At 40.4% G+C, this 17,296-nt stretch overlaps 1 protein-coding gene across 16 annotated transcripts in view; it reads right to left on the bottom strand.

Annotated features, from left to right (window-relative positions):
- RBFOX2 (RNA binding fox-1 homolog 2) overlaps window positions 1–17,296 on the bottom strand; it is a 257,017-nt gene that overhangs the window by 167,965 nt on the left and 71,756 nt on the right. For 14 of the 16 annotated variants that reach the window (XR_015750125.1, XR_003373569.2, XR_015750123.1 and 11 more), the window contains exon 2: window positions 11,959–12,009. The exons of the other annotated variants lie outside the window; for them this stretch is intronic. Coding sequence is in view for 10 of the 14 variants with exons in the window: in XM_087968368.1 (XP_087824494.1) it covers window positions 11,959–12,009 (51 nt within the window). In the remaining 4 variants the exon portion in view is untranslated. The remainder of the gene's footprint in view (window positions 1–11,958; window positions 12,010–17,296) is intronic. 16 annotated transcript variants of the gene reach the window in all.

The raw sequence follows: 17,296 nt of genomic DNA, 5'->3' as shown, positions 1-17,296 counted from the left end.
GATCAGAAGGAGATTGAGAGGCCAGGCCTGAGCTATTCTTAGCCTTAAATAATAAGGACTTAAATAACTGGGGTTTAAAGAGGCCCACAACCGTCGGTTGTTCGGGAGAAATGCCCTCGTCCTCTGACATTTCCCCTCCATAGGGTCCCCGAGAAGGAAATCAGAATACTGCGAGGACCCCCTCTCAGAGCCTTCCTCCTCCCCGAAGGGCTCAAAGCCCATTTCCTCCTGTTCCTGCGAGACCTCCTGAGGCTCCTCCTCCTGGGGATGGGGCATCCGTATGAGAAGGTACCTGACCCTGCTGGGGCGCCTGCCCGGAGAGAGATCGACCAGATAAAGATTCAACGTCGGAAGTCCTCCTCGAGAACCAGGTCTGGATAGCTGCTGCATTCCATCAGCTATACCCTGACGGATAGCAATTGCATCCATTCCCTGATACTATCAGGGATGATGGTTGACGGCGGCTCCTCAGGCGAAGACCTGCAGCGGTTGGCGTGAAGGTCGCCTCTGGAGTACGGGATGGCTGGCGGCCCGGTGGATGTACTGCACCTGGAGGGGGAAGAACGACTCGGCAGGGGAGGGGATGGGCAGAGGTAGAAGGTGGGGTAGTTATAGTGTGCAGTTCTTTAGATCGTTTACTGAACTCCTTTTCCAGAGCTTTGTGACGCCTTAAGGCGTCCTTTTGAGAAGCACTGGAGGAGTCCTTGTCCCTCTTACGAAGATAGTGCGTCTTCGATTTGGCCTTCAGGGAAGAGCCAGTTGGATTGTTCTCTGCCATGGTATCAAGGAAAAAACCTTACAACAAATATGGCGGTTGGCACGCCTAGGAGTTCGGCTTACAAACGCAAACCGGTTTTCCCAAATCAGATCACGTCCCCCTTTGAATAAAAATTTTTTTTTTTATTATTTTTTATTTTTAATTTTTTATTTTTTTATTTATTTATTTATTTATTTATTTGAATTTGTTTTTAAAACACCAAGTACTAAAAAACACAAGGAGAAAACTATCCAAAAATATCTACACAAAAGCTTGCTGGAATATATTATAAAATAACTAATAATAATAATTTCTTTTCTCCTTTTTTTTTTTTTTTTTTTTAAGGGCGGGGCCCAAGGACAGGGCCAAATAGGCACAAGGAGAAAATAATAATAAAATTATTAAATACAAATCCAAATGAGCCGAATGAACGCAGAGGCCAAAAATAAGGAAAGCAAAATAAGTATAATAGTTAGGCCTCTTTAGGCAGCCTCCCAACACAATGGGAAGTACGTGCCCGCGCCTCTGAACAAGCTGATTGATACAGACAGAAAAAGCCAACAAGAAAAAAAAAAAAAACCTCTAAAGGAAAGACAGCAGGGCCGGAACCACAGTGTCCTCCAATAAAAAAAGGGGCTCCACGCGGCCTGACGGTCCCGCTTAGGGCCTCAATCCACACAGCTTAAATCCAAAAACAAAATTTACACACAGCCAGGAAAAAATATTATTTAAAATAAAACAAAATGGCGCCGGCCACGAGGCGGTTCCAAAATGGCCGCCCGGCACGACGCGAGGCAATCAGAGGCGCACCAGCCCTATTCGCTTACCAGGCAATCAGGAACAACGAAAAGCCAGGGCTGGGAGAGGAAGCGTTGCTTCCTCTAAAGCGTTCTAGGGGGGGAATGATAATAGTGCAATAAATCAAGGCACGGAGACAAGCGGCTGGATAAAGGCACGCTCGGAAATGCAGAGAAAGAGAAGAGGGGTGGGGGGGGCGAAGTAAAGCTCCGAGCCCTTAAACCCCTTCCTACAGGCAAAAAAATGCCTCACCAATTAAATTTAAGAGCACACTATCAACGCAGGGACAAGGAGGAAAGGAATAAAGGCAAACCTGAACACTTAGAAGCAAAAAACTCTGAAAAACGGCCAAGGAACAAGAGATCGCTGCCTGCTTTCTCGAAGGCTGAGTGAAAACTGGGAGAACGCATGGAGGAGCCACGTGGAGGAAGGAGGAGCGTTCTTCAATTATAACTCAGCCTGTGAGAAGGAAGGACTGAAGCACCTCCCACTCTCTGGATGCTCGCAGCAGTTCTACGGAGAAGAAGAAATGTTGGGAGTTAAATTTTATTTCAGGCACAAAAAACACAGAAAGGGTGAACGTTGCTTCATATTAAACAAGCATACAACAGTATGGAACAAGACAGCTGACATGAAGACATTTCTGTGTCCATCTAGCTGCCAGGCACCTAGACAAATACATGTCAACTATTAAATCCTTTCTGTCTTACAACTAAACCATTTGCAAGAAAGGGTCAGATCCATTCCACAATGGTTGTCAGACTCTTAGGAGGAAGACTTCCAGGACTGACTTTGTTACTCATATGAATAGATGACATATTGTTCACCTCTTATTCCAAGAGATAAGCAGATATTGCCAAACAATAACTCCATAGAAGTATTTTCCCATCCTTCATACGGAAAATCATGTTAGAATATCATGGGTATTTTAGTTATCTGCAGAGAAACCTAGTTCAGAAACACTGAGGCTCATGTCCTCATCTCAGATTTGGACAACTGCAATATATCTATAGAGGGCTTGTGCTGAGAAATGATTTACGTGCTGCAATTGGTCAAATATGCAATGACCTAGCTATTAGCAGGGAGGAGAACATTTAGAAAAGTTAATTCTTCAGACATTGCACTGGTAGCCAATGCTCATTACCTGTAAAGGTCTAAATGGCAACCTGAAAGTTACAGGATCATTTTTTCCATTCAGATTTGGCTTGGTCAGTGCATTGGTAACAACCAAGTGCTATGCTACCGTATGAGTTCTCATTCTTCTTCTGAAGAAGAAAATGGAGACAGGAGTTACATCTTCTTGGTTGCAATCCTTGTGTCATGGAAAACCATGGCCCCAATTTCACTCACTTTTCATATGGCTTTAAACAATACAACATTTTGTATTGTTCCAACAGCCTTTTAATTGGAGCTGGACTGACTTGGTAGGTCCATTTTGTTAGGTTTGGGTATTATTTTAGTTTATAATTTACTTGATATAAGCCACTCTGAGTTCATGTACTAGTTACTTTACTTTATAAATTGATAAACAATGCTTAGCTTATCACAGTATTCTCATTTTGGTTTTTAATTGCTTCAGATATTTCTACAGGCAAGAATTTTTTATCAAGGTCACCCTTGATAAAACTCCACTATCAGCTACTTCAGGGTGCCAACTATAATTTTCCTTTGTGTAAGTTAATGTAAATAGCCTTTTTTCATTAATTTGCCTAGGCAGAAAATGAAAAGAGTTTGAAGATTCATGTACCAGTGTAGGTGCTGAAGCCATACTCTGAGTTTTAAAAGCAAACTATGGATAGACATGGTGACAACTACTTGTTATCTTCCCCTCCCCCTCCCCCCCCAAAAAAAACCTCTAAATTTTGAGACTAGCATCCTTTGCTCTAAACCCTTTAAATTCATAGATACAGATGCACATTTCATTTGATATTATGTGATGACCTGGGGCATGGCACAAAGGCAACACAGCCAGAATAATAAGTAGTGATCTCTTTATTCGCTCTAACTTTGACCACTATGTTCCAGTTACCTTCCGGTCTGGAGAAAAACTCTCCCAGGAACCTGCAACAGCGTTTAACTACAGATATTCCAGTCCAAAACATTATAAACAGAAAACTTTAAGCTATGAATTCAGCAAGACAAGATAAGGTAATAAATCTGTCAGGGCAAGATAAGGAGTTCCAGTAGTGAAGTAACATGGCAGTAAATCAAACCAGTTGGGAGGATGCCAGAAACTCACATAACAGCAGCCAACATGAGATAAACTCAATGTTTGTTTCTGGCAAACACCTCTCCCAAACTGCCTCTCCTTTAAACTCTCTTCCCAGGTGTGAAAGGAATCAGGGTCCTTTCTTCCCTCGTAAGCCCCGCAACCCAAGTTGCTCTCTTCTCCGTTCTTCCCTGCGTGCCCTAGGATGAAGAGGGGGTGGGCCTTGGTCTTCCTCTGAACCCCCTCTCTCCCTTGTTCTACCTCTTCCCTGCTCAGCCCAGCCTGACGTTGCCCTTTCCCAGTTTCCTCCACAGCCAATGGAGCCTCTCTCCCGCTCCCTGTCAGCTGTTCGTCTTCCTCCTCGGATTCACACTCCGACGGGGGCATGACATATTCAAAGATTTAATTCTGTAGTTTGGTAAGTAGTTTTTTTTAAGGAACTGTATTATGTCCATTTAAGTCCACATAACAATCAAAAAGATCTCAGTGGGTTACACTGACAGTCAGTAGGGGATAGAAGCAGTGGTGGCACAGTATTTAGAATGCAGCATTGCAGACTAATTCTGCTGACTGCCAGCAGTTCAATTCTCACCAGCTCAAGGTTGACTCAGCCTTTCATCCTTCCAAGGTCAGTAAAATGAGGATCCAGAGTTTAGGGAAAATATGTGGACTCTGTAAACCGCTTAGAGAGGGCTGTAAAACACCGTGAAGCTGTATATAAGTTTAAGTGCTATCGTTATTACAAAACCAAAAGCAAACTTGAGACACCAAAATTAAAACTGATCCTTAGCCATGGAGATTTGCTTCATGACAGTAGGTCAGTCACTTTCTCTCAGCGCAATCCACCACACAGGATTGCTGTTGTGGCAATAAAATGGAGAACTCTCTTTAAATCACTTTGAATTCTTGGGGAAAAGTTGGGATATAAATTTAACACACATACACAAAATAAACACACTAAGGCTGTAATGCTGGGGAAAGAGAAACTAAAAAAAAATATATATGAGGATGACCAATAGCAAGAGGAAGACATGAAAAACCAGGTTAGGAAAAGAGTACCAAGGATAAAATCTATCTATGTGGTTGCTAGGAGTTGAAAACAACTTGATGGGACATAATCAATCAATTACACAGAACCATACCCTACTTTGAGTTCCTAGAACAGTGATGGCTAACCCAGAGTGTGTGCGCGTGTGCACACCCCACAAAATGCAATGAGCTCATGTGCATGCATCCCTCATGCATGCATACACATCCCCCATTCATGCACCCCACCCCCGTGCATATGTGACAGAGACCCGAAGACCAAGCTGGTTGGCAGCAGGTACATGCGCATGCGTGGCGGAGCAGAGCTGGGGCAATGGCTTGCATGCCCGGAGAGAGGGCTCTGCATGCCACCTCCGGCATTCATGCTATAGGTTCGCCATCACAGTCCTAGAGGTAAAGGAGATAAAATTAACACATCAATAAATATGACGCATTAAATGTAGTCAAATCCATTTCTCACATTTTTGAAAAATCAGATTTATATTGAAGAGACTATTATATTTGTAAAGAGTTTATTATATTTGTAAATTTTAGTAAATTTTAGTTCTGAGGTATTAATGTTTAATAATGTATTTCATTACTGTTATTTACCTTGAATGGCATTATTGTTTAAGAAAGAAGTAAATATTACTTTTAGAGATATAGATAAATACAACAACAGAGAAATGCCTTTACATACACTTTGGAGAGCACTCTTGTCTGCAATAAAGCAATTCAGCTAACCGTATTAGGACTCTGAAGCTTTTGCTGCTAGCTAATTTTTGAATGTGAGTTTCAGGTTTTGAAGAATAGAGGTTCATTGTTACATAAAGTGAAGTCGGACAATAAGTTTGGGGTGTGTGTGTGTGTTCTGTTGGATTCTTTAATATATTCTCAATGAGATTAAATATTGAAGATGAAAGCATCTTATTTAAATAATGTTTGACAGTTTGAAGTTTCAGAAATTCAATCCTGTTCATTCTATTTTTATAAAAAGCCTCTTCAATATATGAGAAAATGGAAGATTATACTAAGGTGGTATGAAGACAACCATTATACAAAAGATTAGCTTCTTTTTTTCTTATAAATCTCTTTACTTACTTAACCTTCTACTACAGAAAATTAAACATTGAAGTAACATATTGTTTTATTATAACAGGTAAGACAGAATTTAATTATCTAACACTGATAATTTTTAATGCATTGAATTTTCTGTTGAATGTTCTACCACAAGGTTGCAGAACCTCTGGGTGGCACCCAAAATTTGAATCACTCTCTTGATGACAATGTATTTATGCTAACTTTTAGGTTTACTATTTTGTTCTTCCTCTTCCTCTTAATTTTTTTTAATTTATGCTGTTGGGTACATGAAGACAAGTTTCCTTGGTTCAAATGTATCTTGAAAATACTTACAGAGTATAATTTTTTACAAGCCTTATATAATGTTTTCTCCTCCGTCTAATACAAACTGGAAAGATTTTACTACTATTAGTTTCTGTCATCACTGCTTTAAGAATGCTCTGCTAAAGTTTTCAACATTTAAAATACCATATATACAGTGTCCTTGTCAGTAGCAGTTGAAAGAAGAAATTAACTATGGCAACACTATTTGCTTTCTCTTTTACCACTTTGGGTGCCGAGGGATATGGTGACATATTTATTCTACATATATTTATTCTATAACAACCACCAAGTTGTTTTTGGAAGCCTTTTGATTTTTCTCAGATAGTGCTTGATAAAGCAATCTGATTAAGGACAAATGAAATTGGGAATGGGTTGGTGCACAGCCACTTACATAGCCATGTACCAGTTACCATCAACTTGTTGATTACATATATAGAGTTTTGTTTTTTTCATTTTCTCTGACAGACTCATTCAACAGTTGAACTATATAGAATCTTCCTTCTCCAACCCTCAGTTTTTCCACATCCTTCTGGAAAGTCACAAAAGCAACCCCCTAACTTTATTAGTATATTTCAAGGCTTCCTGGAAACTGCCAGAAAATAAACTTTTAAAATAGCTTCTGCAGGAAGAATGCTATGACTATTATGGCATGGGTTTGGGGTTGGTTGGTTTTTCTTTCACATTAGTCAATATAGACAACTATTCTAGAGTTCAAATTGTTCCCAAATAATACTCAGTATTCCTGGGTAATGAGTGCCCTCTTATGGCAAAGAGCAACCTAAGCCACAAGAACTGTTCCCCAAATGTGCCACGTTGAAACTTATTCTCTATAAAAATAGAGCCGATTTTTTTGTTTGGCTTTACAAGGCAGTGTCAACTGTTTCAGAGCCACGTCTTTTCTACCAGCATCGTATCATTTGTAGGAGCTTTGAGACTTTATGATTAAAGAACTCTAAAACTGTAAATCAATTAAAAAATTATCTAAGAACTGGTTCTTGTTATTTTTATATTCCATGTATTTTTATATGTTTAATCAATGTACACATTTTTTTCCATGAAAACAAATATTTCTGTACAAAAGAGTCAATACACGTATAAGACACACATATTAGCAGAGGTTTCATTACACAAATTACTCAAATTAGGTAACATCCTCCTCCTGTCAATCCTGAGCTACAAACTTTCTCCTTTATTAGTAACTTAACAACTGCAGGGATTCACTTCGCAACTGTGGCAAGAAAGATCATAAAATGATAAAACTCGCTTAAGAAATATCTCACTTAGCAAGCAAGACAACTTTTGGACTCAAATGTGGTCATAAATCAAGGACTGCCTATATACAAGCAGAAAGAGAAAGAAAAATATTTATTTTGTAATGAAACATGACATTCCTCCACTAGAGGGTGCTTAGTTAACAAAAGTTTAAGCAATGTCACCCAGAAGATCTTACATGGAAAGGAGCAGCACATATAAACAAACAACACTCAAAAAGTGCTTCAGGAAAAGTGCCAAGGAAGCATCTGTCTCTGTTCTATTGGCCATATACTCAAAGGCAGACCTAAAACACCTTTTCTTTTAAGATGCAGTCAAGCAGGCAGGCTGGCAGGAAGAGCAGGAAACTTCAAACCGTTAGTATAGAAATCCTTGTTTCTAATTTAGAAATCTGAAGACAGCCTTCTAAGATGGTAGAAGGCGTGGACTAACATCAAGACGGCCGTGATAGCTAGGAATTCTGAGGAGTTTAAAACTTTATTAGATTTCTTAAGTTAATTACATCAGTGATTATAATCAAGGATAATATTGTTGACTTTAGGCATAATGTGCATTCAATTACAAAAATGTCTTTAAGACCAATTTCTACCACAAATATATCATAAACAATCACTTAATTCATATAAATCAAGGAGAACTAGTTGAAACTTGAACTGTTGCATGTTATAATACTTCTTCTACAATACCCGTCGCAAATTAATTTTTATTGTGCTGTATCTGTTTGCATAGAATTACATAGAAAAGAATGCTCTTCAAATCATGCATATGTGAACAGTATTGCAATTCTGTAATTGTAAATTTAAGGAAAGTGTAGAGGAGCATGGAGATAACCTTAAGGAAGGAAGCAATGCACCAACCATTATGGGAAAGTAACAACAATTCAGTCCTGGTATATGATAAGGCATCAGAAAGTAAATCAAAATAAGTCTGCCTTGATTCTGTTTAGTATAAGAGAGGGCAGAGAGATATTTTGGAAAGTTTTCAACATTCTGTTACTATGTTCTAGAACACGAATGTATTAAATCCTGATATCCTTGCTGTTTTCTGATCTGGCCTACTTCAATGCATTTTTGATAAGAATTCAGTAAAATTGATTGAAGTAAGCTAAGTCATACCAGGTTGCAATTTTTAAATAATGTGAAAATATCTGCTTTCTCAATGGTATGGATTAAAAAGGATTAAAAAATAGGCTGAAGGGGGCATATTGCTGGAATATGGCAGGTTGACAAATTAAATCTGAAAAAGTCATATTCTGTAAAACATTTTTTACACTTAAATATAACAGATTGGGAATAGCCTATTAATTACTCATAGCCATTTATACAGGCAGAAACTTGTCTAAACTATTTCAATATGGATTAAATAGCCTTCAAATACTGATTAACATTGCCTATAAAGAGTTCAAATGATCTTACACTGGATCACATAAGGGTATATTAGATTCAAATGTATTATTTGTTCAATAAGGCATGGGAAAATCTAGATCAGGTCTGTCAAACTCAAGGCCTGGGGGCTGGATCCAGCCTGTGGGGTGCTTAGATCTGGCCCGCGAGCCCGTCCTGGAAACAGTGAAGGACCGGCTTGCAGTGCCTCTGTCAGTGAAAAGGGACCTTGGGAGAGCCATACACGCCCTCCCAGGCTCTGTTTTGGGCTGAGACTGCCGCGCGTGGCCCTCCCAAGCTCAGTTTTCACTGACAGAGGGTAGCAGGAGGCCTTTGTTGCCCAAAATGGAACCTCAATTAGTGACATCAAGCTGGCCATGCCACCCTGGCCACGCCCCCCGGCACTCCAAGGTCAAACACAACCATGATGTGACCCTCAATATAATTGAGTTTGACATGCCTGATTTAGATGATAAGATATAATAAATTTATTTTAATAAATATGTTAAAATAAATTCACCTGCAACAGAAAAGAGTGGGTGTTTTCAAAAGTATCATTTGCTTGACTCACAACTATTAGAACGCTCCATCCACACATAGAGTTGCCCATGTCCCATCGGATCTCTTTTATGGTTACAGATAACTTAACAATGAAATTAGTTAAAAGCTTTGAAATCTTATTAGTGAAGGTAAAAAATCAGACTGAGAGAAAGGATAGCAACTAGTTCTGTATCAAACATATCAACCTGGTAAAAGGCTATTTCTGAGCATTCATATTAATTGAATAATACAATATCTTCTACCCATGCCCATAGAATCCCTAAAATATTGTTATGATTACATTTCTTTAAAGACCCTACCCGCATTTATTTTCCTTTTTTTAAAAAAAAACCAATCTGGAATTGATTCAGAATGTCCATCCTATCAACAAATATTAGCCTTGTACTTAATCAGAAAGTTGTTTATATTATACAATAATTCAAAATTTGCAACTTGTTTCAGTAATTTGCAATACATATGATTATTGGATTTAAAAAACAAAAACAAATCTACAGATAGTTCTTGCTTAATAAGCCTAACTGGAACTAGCAAGCTGCTTCTAAGCAAAGAGGTCACTAAGTTGGAAATCACAGCTGGAAAGAGAGAAGACTATTCAATTTCAGAAGTTCAGCTTTAGTTTGCTTCCTAACCACTTTCTCATCCTTTAGAATGCTCAAGTGATTGCTGACTATTTTTTATACATCAAAAGCAATGCAATTGTGCTGCAGCCTGGGGGTGGGAACTGTGGGAGTGCTTGGCAAACAGCTTACACTCTTCTTTTGCAGCTGTGAATGGTCAAGTAAAGGAGACATTGCCTACAAAAAACACTTATTAAAGAGATTTCAAGAGAGCACTATAGGCTTTTGCATAGTGCACCCATGCTTGTCCAGTCCTGGGCTACATATCAAAAGCAGTCCAGTCTGATTGCACAGTCTGATTACACAGTTTTTGATGCATAGAAAAGCAAACAGTTTACTTTCTTGCAATCCCTTTCTCCTCCATCTCTGCCCGTGCATTACTGCTGTCATCCCAATCCAACTTTTCTGCTAATCTTTACCATTTATTTTTAATGAATATCCAGCTCACTGGATTATATGGATGAATCAAGGACTATCAGTCAAAAGCTTTTTCACACTAGAGTTCATTCTTGAGCTATAGCTAAGATTTCTTTTAATAAAGCTAAATTATCTGATGATTGCTTACTTTTGATAAATTCACATTGAAAAGGAAGGATTATATTGACAAAACTTTTTGCAATCGCTCAGCCAATAAAATTGTTACTAACTTACTTCCTAGATTATTCTTCTAAGAAAAATCAACTAAAAATGATCTTGTTCAATTAGTATTATACTTTACACTACAAATTTATACTTTACACTGGACATCTCTTTCATCACTAGATTTCAGTTCCTCTATTTCTTTCTTTCTATTTAGTTTTTACAATTAAAATGTAAGCATTTGAGAAACAAAATTCTGAACATAAGTCTGGTAATAAGGGCTATGTTTTCAGTACAATACTCCAAATTAGGTGTACCTGTCTTCCTCTGATGTTCATTCAGTCATTGGCCAAAAACAGAACTCATTCTGCTCCCCCAGAAATGCTTGCTGGCCACCTGCCTGCTATATTCTTTAGCAGTTTTTTGTACCTCTTGATTTATTTTACCCTTTTGCAAAATAGGCTGTAAAGTGGAACAGATGACATCCTCTTTGCCATAGCAACAGAGTAATTACTCACTTCCTCATTCATGCCTTGGATTTTCTAAGTCTATATCACTGTGATCACCACAATCATGTTGGCATGCGACTTCCTCTTTTGCCCTCACTCAAAGAAAGCTCTGCAGAGGCACTGTCTGCCATGGTCTACTTCAGGAGTGGGGTTCAAATTTTTTTAATAACTGGCTCTGTGGGCGTGGCTTAGTTGGTGGGTGTGGCTTGGCGGTCATGTTATTGGCTGGGCGTGGCCAACTCAATATCACTCACATCGAGGCACGCATCTCCTCGCCTGGCCTCTCATGACTGTGGGGATGCTGCAACAGTCATAAGTGTGAAAAATGGTCATAAGTCACTATTTTCAGTGCCATTGTAAATTTGAATGGTCACTCCATACAAGCAAAGTACCAGCAAAGGAGGAAAAAATAACTCCAGAGAAGTTCCTGAGACAAGAAGTCTAGTCCTGCCAAGAATGTAATAAAGGTTAATGGAGAGGCAGTTTCTGTAAGCAACACCAGAATGTTTCCTTCCTGCCTTCCTTACAGGATTAGGCCAGTAATTTCTTCTAACAACCGGTTCTCCGAACTGCTTAGAATGTTAACAACCGGTTCTAGCGAATAGGTGCGAACTGGTAGAATCCCACCCCATGTCTACTTCCAACAGCTCTTCCTCTTATAGTAATTCAAAAACCCACCAAGAGGAAGATGGACAGCTTTTCTCTTTTTTCCACAATATGGGAGATAGTTGTTCTAAAACCTGTGCAGCGGAATAATCATAAATCCCAATATAACATTATTACAACAGAAGCCATCACATAACAATGATATGAATAATAAGCCACATAATAAAATGATTCTTACCTGACTGTCTCTTCCTGGGTATCCATGATAACTGGAAGTCAGGGGCTCATTCTGAAACAAAGTGAAGATTATACTTTGTGAAAAAATAAAAAGATATCTATCCAGAATACCTGTAAGTATTTTAATATGAAATGAAAAGAGGTAAATGAAATTCCAACATCTTTTCCTAGGAACAAATGATTACATAGTTGATTTATAGGATACCTGATTTAGCTATAAAGGTTCTAGATATTATCTTTTCCACATTCATATCTGTGACACAGTAATCTGCAAGAATGGTTATTTCCTATCTGGATTCTTGCAGGATTGGAGAGAATAAATTTAAATAATAGGACACTTTGCCAAGGTAAAGCATCAAAAATTAATAATAAAATATAAGTAGGAAATTAGCAGAAATAATACATTACCTTATTTAATTCAAGAATTTCATTATTTGAAAAATATTTTACAAAAATTAACATGTCATGCGAAGGTTTAAATGTTTAATCTGAGCTAGAGGATTCTGTAAGCATGCTGCATTCTTGTCAGCTTTCTCAAGTAACATTTCATGTATAGTCATACAGAAAATCAGAGTTTTTTATATTCTGCTATTCTAATCTCTTCTTTAAAAATGAAAGGTTTTTATTTTGGCAACTTGTGCTGTCTAATTATTTCAGGAAGTGAGCAGGGATAAGCTCACATATTTCTAAATATAGAATCGGATGTCAGATTGATTTTTTACATAAGAGGCTTATTTCTTCTTCTTTTTGTAATGTAACAATTTTGTCACAGTAGCTCCATAAATAGCAGAACAAGAAATAAAACTGCACTGCTCTGGGTCTGTTAGGAAAAATAACAGTATAGGAACACAAATAAGTATAATTATAAATTACTCAGTATTATAGAAGTTGTCTCCATTAATCTTTCAAATACCCATATTTATCTCTAAATCACTTCTTAACACAAAATAATAATAGCAAAAATAGCAAAGAGGCACCACTTATTTTAAGACTAGTTGTGAATACAAAGGAAATTTATATTATCAAGTACATTCCCATTTGGTAAACTACAATGTGATGATCTATTCAATGACATCTACACTGGGTTTACTGACAATATCAAGCAATTGCTGGATCGTGAACCAGCAAAGAAAATACTTCATTATGTTCCATTTTAGACAGCTGAAGTGCTCAAACATTTGGATGATGCAGAAATGACTAGAAGCAAGACAAAACATTGAGCATCTTTATGGGAAAAATTAAAAGCAGAAAGAAGGTATCAATATATTTTTTAAAAAAATACATTGTAAATGGATGTCTTTCCCATAGTTCCCAATCTTTGTACCATAACAATAATTAAATCTCACTTTCTATGGAAAGTAGAGAACTTGCAGGGCAGCCCCGGCATTTTCCCAGGAGGTAACTGGTGCTACCAATTTTACAGGTCAACAATTTGCTGTTGTCTTTTATTGAATAATTATTCTCTGCAGGAGTTGCTATTGTGAAAACTCAAGGACACAAGCTGAAAAACTGTTACTAAGAGTTAGGATAACAGCCTAATATCTTTTATAAGAAATGCAGAGACAACTGAGGTTAGGAAGTCAGAGATCCAAATAAAAAGTGGAAGAATTTAAACAGGACATAATTTAACTTTATGTAGTGCATCTACGGTACATAAAAAAGTAACATTCACCTGTTTTTCTTCTTCCAAAAATAGATGGATCTCCAACCTGAACTCTTCAATCTTGTGACAGCATTACACCTAATTTCAATATTCCTTTGTCTCATTACAGTCAATGTCTGATTATTAAAAGCATACAAATAGCCATTTACAGATCAGTTAACTCAAAAAGTCCTCACTAACAATGTAACCAAAACATTGATAGATGTTTAATAGATTTACTATTAAACAGTACCCCTGTACATTGAATACATATGAATATATGTTGTCCCTCTTTATATATTATGAATCTCCCTGTAGAATAAGGAAAAAAGGTGATTTCCAATTTCCAATTTGCCATGTACATGTAATTATATACTGTACAAAATCACTCACACAAAAGCTTTCATATGAGATTATATATTATACAGTACTTTAAAAAGTACTTTTACATATTCACACACTTCTCGGTTAGCCAGAAGTGTGTTTGCCTATGCAAAAGTGTTTTTTTAAGAAAATATTTAGAGGATTTCTCTAGAATCATAATCCAAATCTGCATGAAGGTGTGGATACAATCTTTCTGTCATGCACTAATTTCAATAGAATATATATATGATAGTATTTTTCAATCCAGATAGTCTAGCTGTGAAAAAAATATTTCCTGAAAACAAAATAGGGACAATTCAACATATCCCACAGATAAGTAGCTACACATCTTATTTGCTATGCAATTATTCCTGATTTTTATGTACATTATGCCAGCACCTATCAAGTTGTCTAGCTTTACTGACTTCCCCTTAAATACATAAGAACTAGGAACAACACCAAGGAACCAATTTAATTGCTTCCTAGGTCTTGTTAAGGAACACCAAAGTGGTAGCACAGATGAACACTGTGATTGCATTGCATAGAGGTATTCTTAGAACATGCCCCAGAAACCTTAATAATGCACAGGAGTTTGTCAGCAGCCATTCCAACATTAAAATCCAATATTCTAACTATCCATGTGAAATGCATATCCTGGTATAAGCAAAGCCATGTACTCTATTTATGAATTGTTAAACACATTTAATCGTACATATTTTTATTCACTCTCTTTTATTCATTTTTATCATTCTCAGTTAATGTCCCAGGCTGCAAATTTACTACAGCATAACATCTGTAAATGTAACTGGTTGATGAAAATTGGTCAACTATTCCTACTCAAACTAGATTTTAACACCAGGAGACAACACTCGTGATGCTGCTTTAACATCTATTCCAGAAGTTGGGAAACTACTACCGTGTTTCACCAACAATATGGCCTCCCCCAATAGGAAGTCCCAGCATGTTTTATCGGCATAAAATCAAATTAAGCCCCTCCCCCCAAATTAAGGCCTATATTAAACATGCAAAATTGGGGGGGATTGCAGGGGGGCTTGCCATTAGGAAGTTCTTTTGTTGCATACCCGGAAATGGTGCTGCATGCGTTGACTTTGGCGTTGGTGGGGCACTTCGTATCAGGAGACCTTCCACCACCATTGCTTTCCCTTCTCCCCATGCTGTCGCAGCGTTTAGAGCAATGCCGCGGCGTTTGGCGCAGCCACGCGCGGCCAGCCAGGGCTCCTCCCTGCAACTGGAGCCCAGCGGAGACACTAGGCTTCTGGTGCTCCTGTTGCCGCCTTCCCTTCGCCTTCAAAGGCAAAGCCAATTCTTTTAAAAACGACGCCCTACTACCGGTACGACAAAGCCTCCCCTGCCCAAGAGGGCAGCCCAACCCCACATGGGGAGGCGAATCTCCTGGGGCCACAGTGCAGGATCGGCCCACCCCAGGAGAAGCGCCCAGCCACCATCCCTGCATGGCACCGGGCAGAGCGTGAAGAGCTTTGCCTGGGTCGCCCAGCACAGCTGACAGGCGGGCCCTCCTGCCTGGTGGCGGAGCTCTCGACAAAGCACCAGGCCTCCGCTCATCCCGCCAGGGCCACACCAGAGCCGTGCGGGCTGGGCAGAACCGGGAAAGCGAGCTGTGGGTGTGCACCCGCCTGCCAAGCGAAAGAGCCGGGAAAACCCGAGCTTGGCTTCCTTCCCAAGTCCCTCCAGCCCGAACCCAAAGGGGCCACCGGGAGAGGCTGCCCGAGGCAGTTATAGCGCCCACCCATCCGTGGACAGGGAGGCAAGGCGACGGCCTGCACCACATCCTCCTCCGAGCTGAGCCCCGCCGAGTCAACGCCTCTGCCCGATGCCCGTGCCGCTGCAGCATTTGGAGCTGTCGGCGCATTTGGAGATGCATGGGGACGGGGACGGGCTGGGCGAGGAGTGGAAAAGATGGGCGGCTTCGGGCTCTCTCCGCCGGACCCGCCGGCCAGGGAAGCACCGCCCGGCCTTATTTTGTGAGAAACACGGTAATGAAATTAAGTTCTGAAAATGTGTGCATCTGTATGATGCAATACTTAAATCCCAAGGTTAGGCCTCCAGAAGAGGGGGGGAAATTCATACAGTGTTGTTCTGATATACTAATAATAACACCTTTTCATAAATATTTGCAATTTCCTCTGTGAATATATGAATTTGCTCTACTGTTGACTAATGTTCCAGTACGATAGAGGGAACGAGCGACATCACTTACTCTTCCTTCCCGGTATTCTAACCTACATTGTCTCCATATGGCACACAACTCTAATCTCTATGGCGACCTGACCTCTTCCTTTTTGGGGGTGAGGTGAAGAGCAGGAAATAAGATCTAAAACAGTGGTTCCCAAAGTGGGTGGTACTGCCCCCTGGGGGGCGGTGGGATGCCTTAGGGGGACGGTAAGAGGCAAGGGGGCCGGCAGGGAGCAGCTAAGAGGTGGCAGGAGGGCATTCGAGGTGCCGGCCCCGCAGGCTCACTGACTGCCGGCCACGCAGCCCATTGACTGTTTCATCGCTCCATAGCAGGGGCCTCGAATGTGGAACCCGCGCACGGTGAGCCTTGCCAAGCCTGGGGGGGGAGAGGTGGGAGGTGGTGGAAAGGGGGCGCCTTAGCTTGCAGGCTGCCCTCTCCGGTGGAAGCGGCAAAGGCATGCCAGAAGGCCCGAAAGCAAAACCCTCCCAAGGTGTCCAGTGGAAGGGGTAGGTGGTCCGGCGTTAGGGCCCCCTTCTCCGGAGGAGAACAGGAAGCGGGTGGGTGTAGCTGCAGCTCTCCAAGGCACATGGCTCGGTTCGGTTCAGCTCTACGTGGCCGTCCCGGACCTAGAACGTAGCCTCCCTCTGCAGCCCGGTCCTTCCAACTGAGCCCTGCGCTTGCTTGCTTTCCTTCCGCCTCTCCTGGTCTGGGCTGCTTCTGCACACCTTCCTCCTCCCGGGCGGAGCATAAAGATGGGCAGAACATTTCACTGAAGTTGGGAGTCTCTGAGTGCGTGCAGAGTACCTCCCCTTGCTTGGCCCGATGGAAGTGGACCTTGGGTTGAAGCAAAGAGAGTGAGGTCAGCTGCATCACTGCCCCGGGGAGGTTGGCATTGCAAAATTGGATGCCAAAGGGGGCTGGAGAAGGGGCAGAGGGGTAGCTGCAGGGGGCTGCAGAAGGGGCAGAGGAGCAGGTGCATTAAGGAGCAGGAAGATCTTAGCCATGGTTTATTCACTGACTAAGCCGGAATCAAACAGCATGCTAAACTCTAAACCAGAATGGCTGGGTTGATATATTCAGCCCATGTTTCTCAACCTTGGCAACTTGTGTGGACTTCAA

Source organism: Notechis scutatus, chromosome 6, assembly GCF_049901735.1.
Source record: "Notechis scutatus isolate UNSWTSFEM ecotype Mainland chromosome 6, rNotScu1.2, whole genome shotgun sequence".
NCBI classification, from domain to species: Eukaryota; Metazoa; Chordata; class Lepidosauria; order Squamata; family Elapidae; genus Notechis; species Notechis scutatus.
This window is presented reverse-complemented; position numbering and strand designations above follow the sequence as displayed.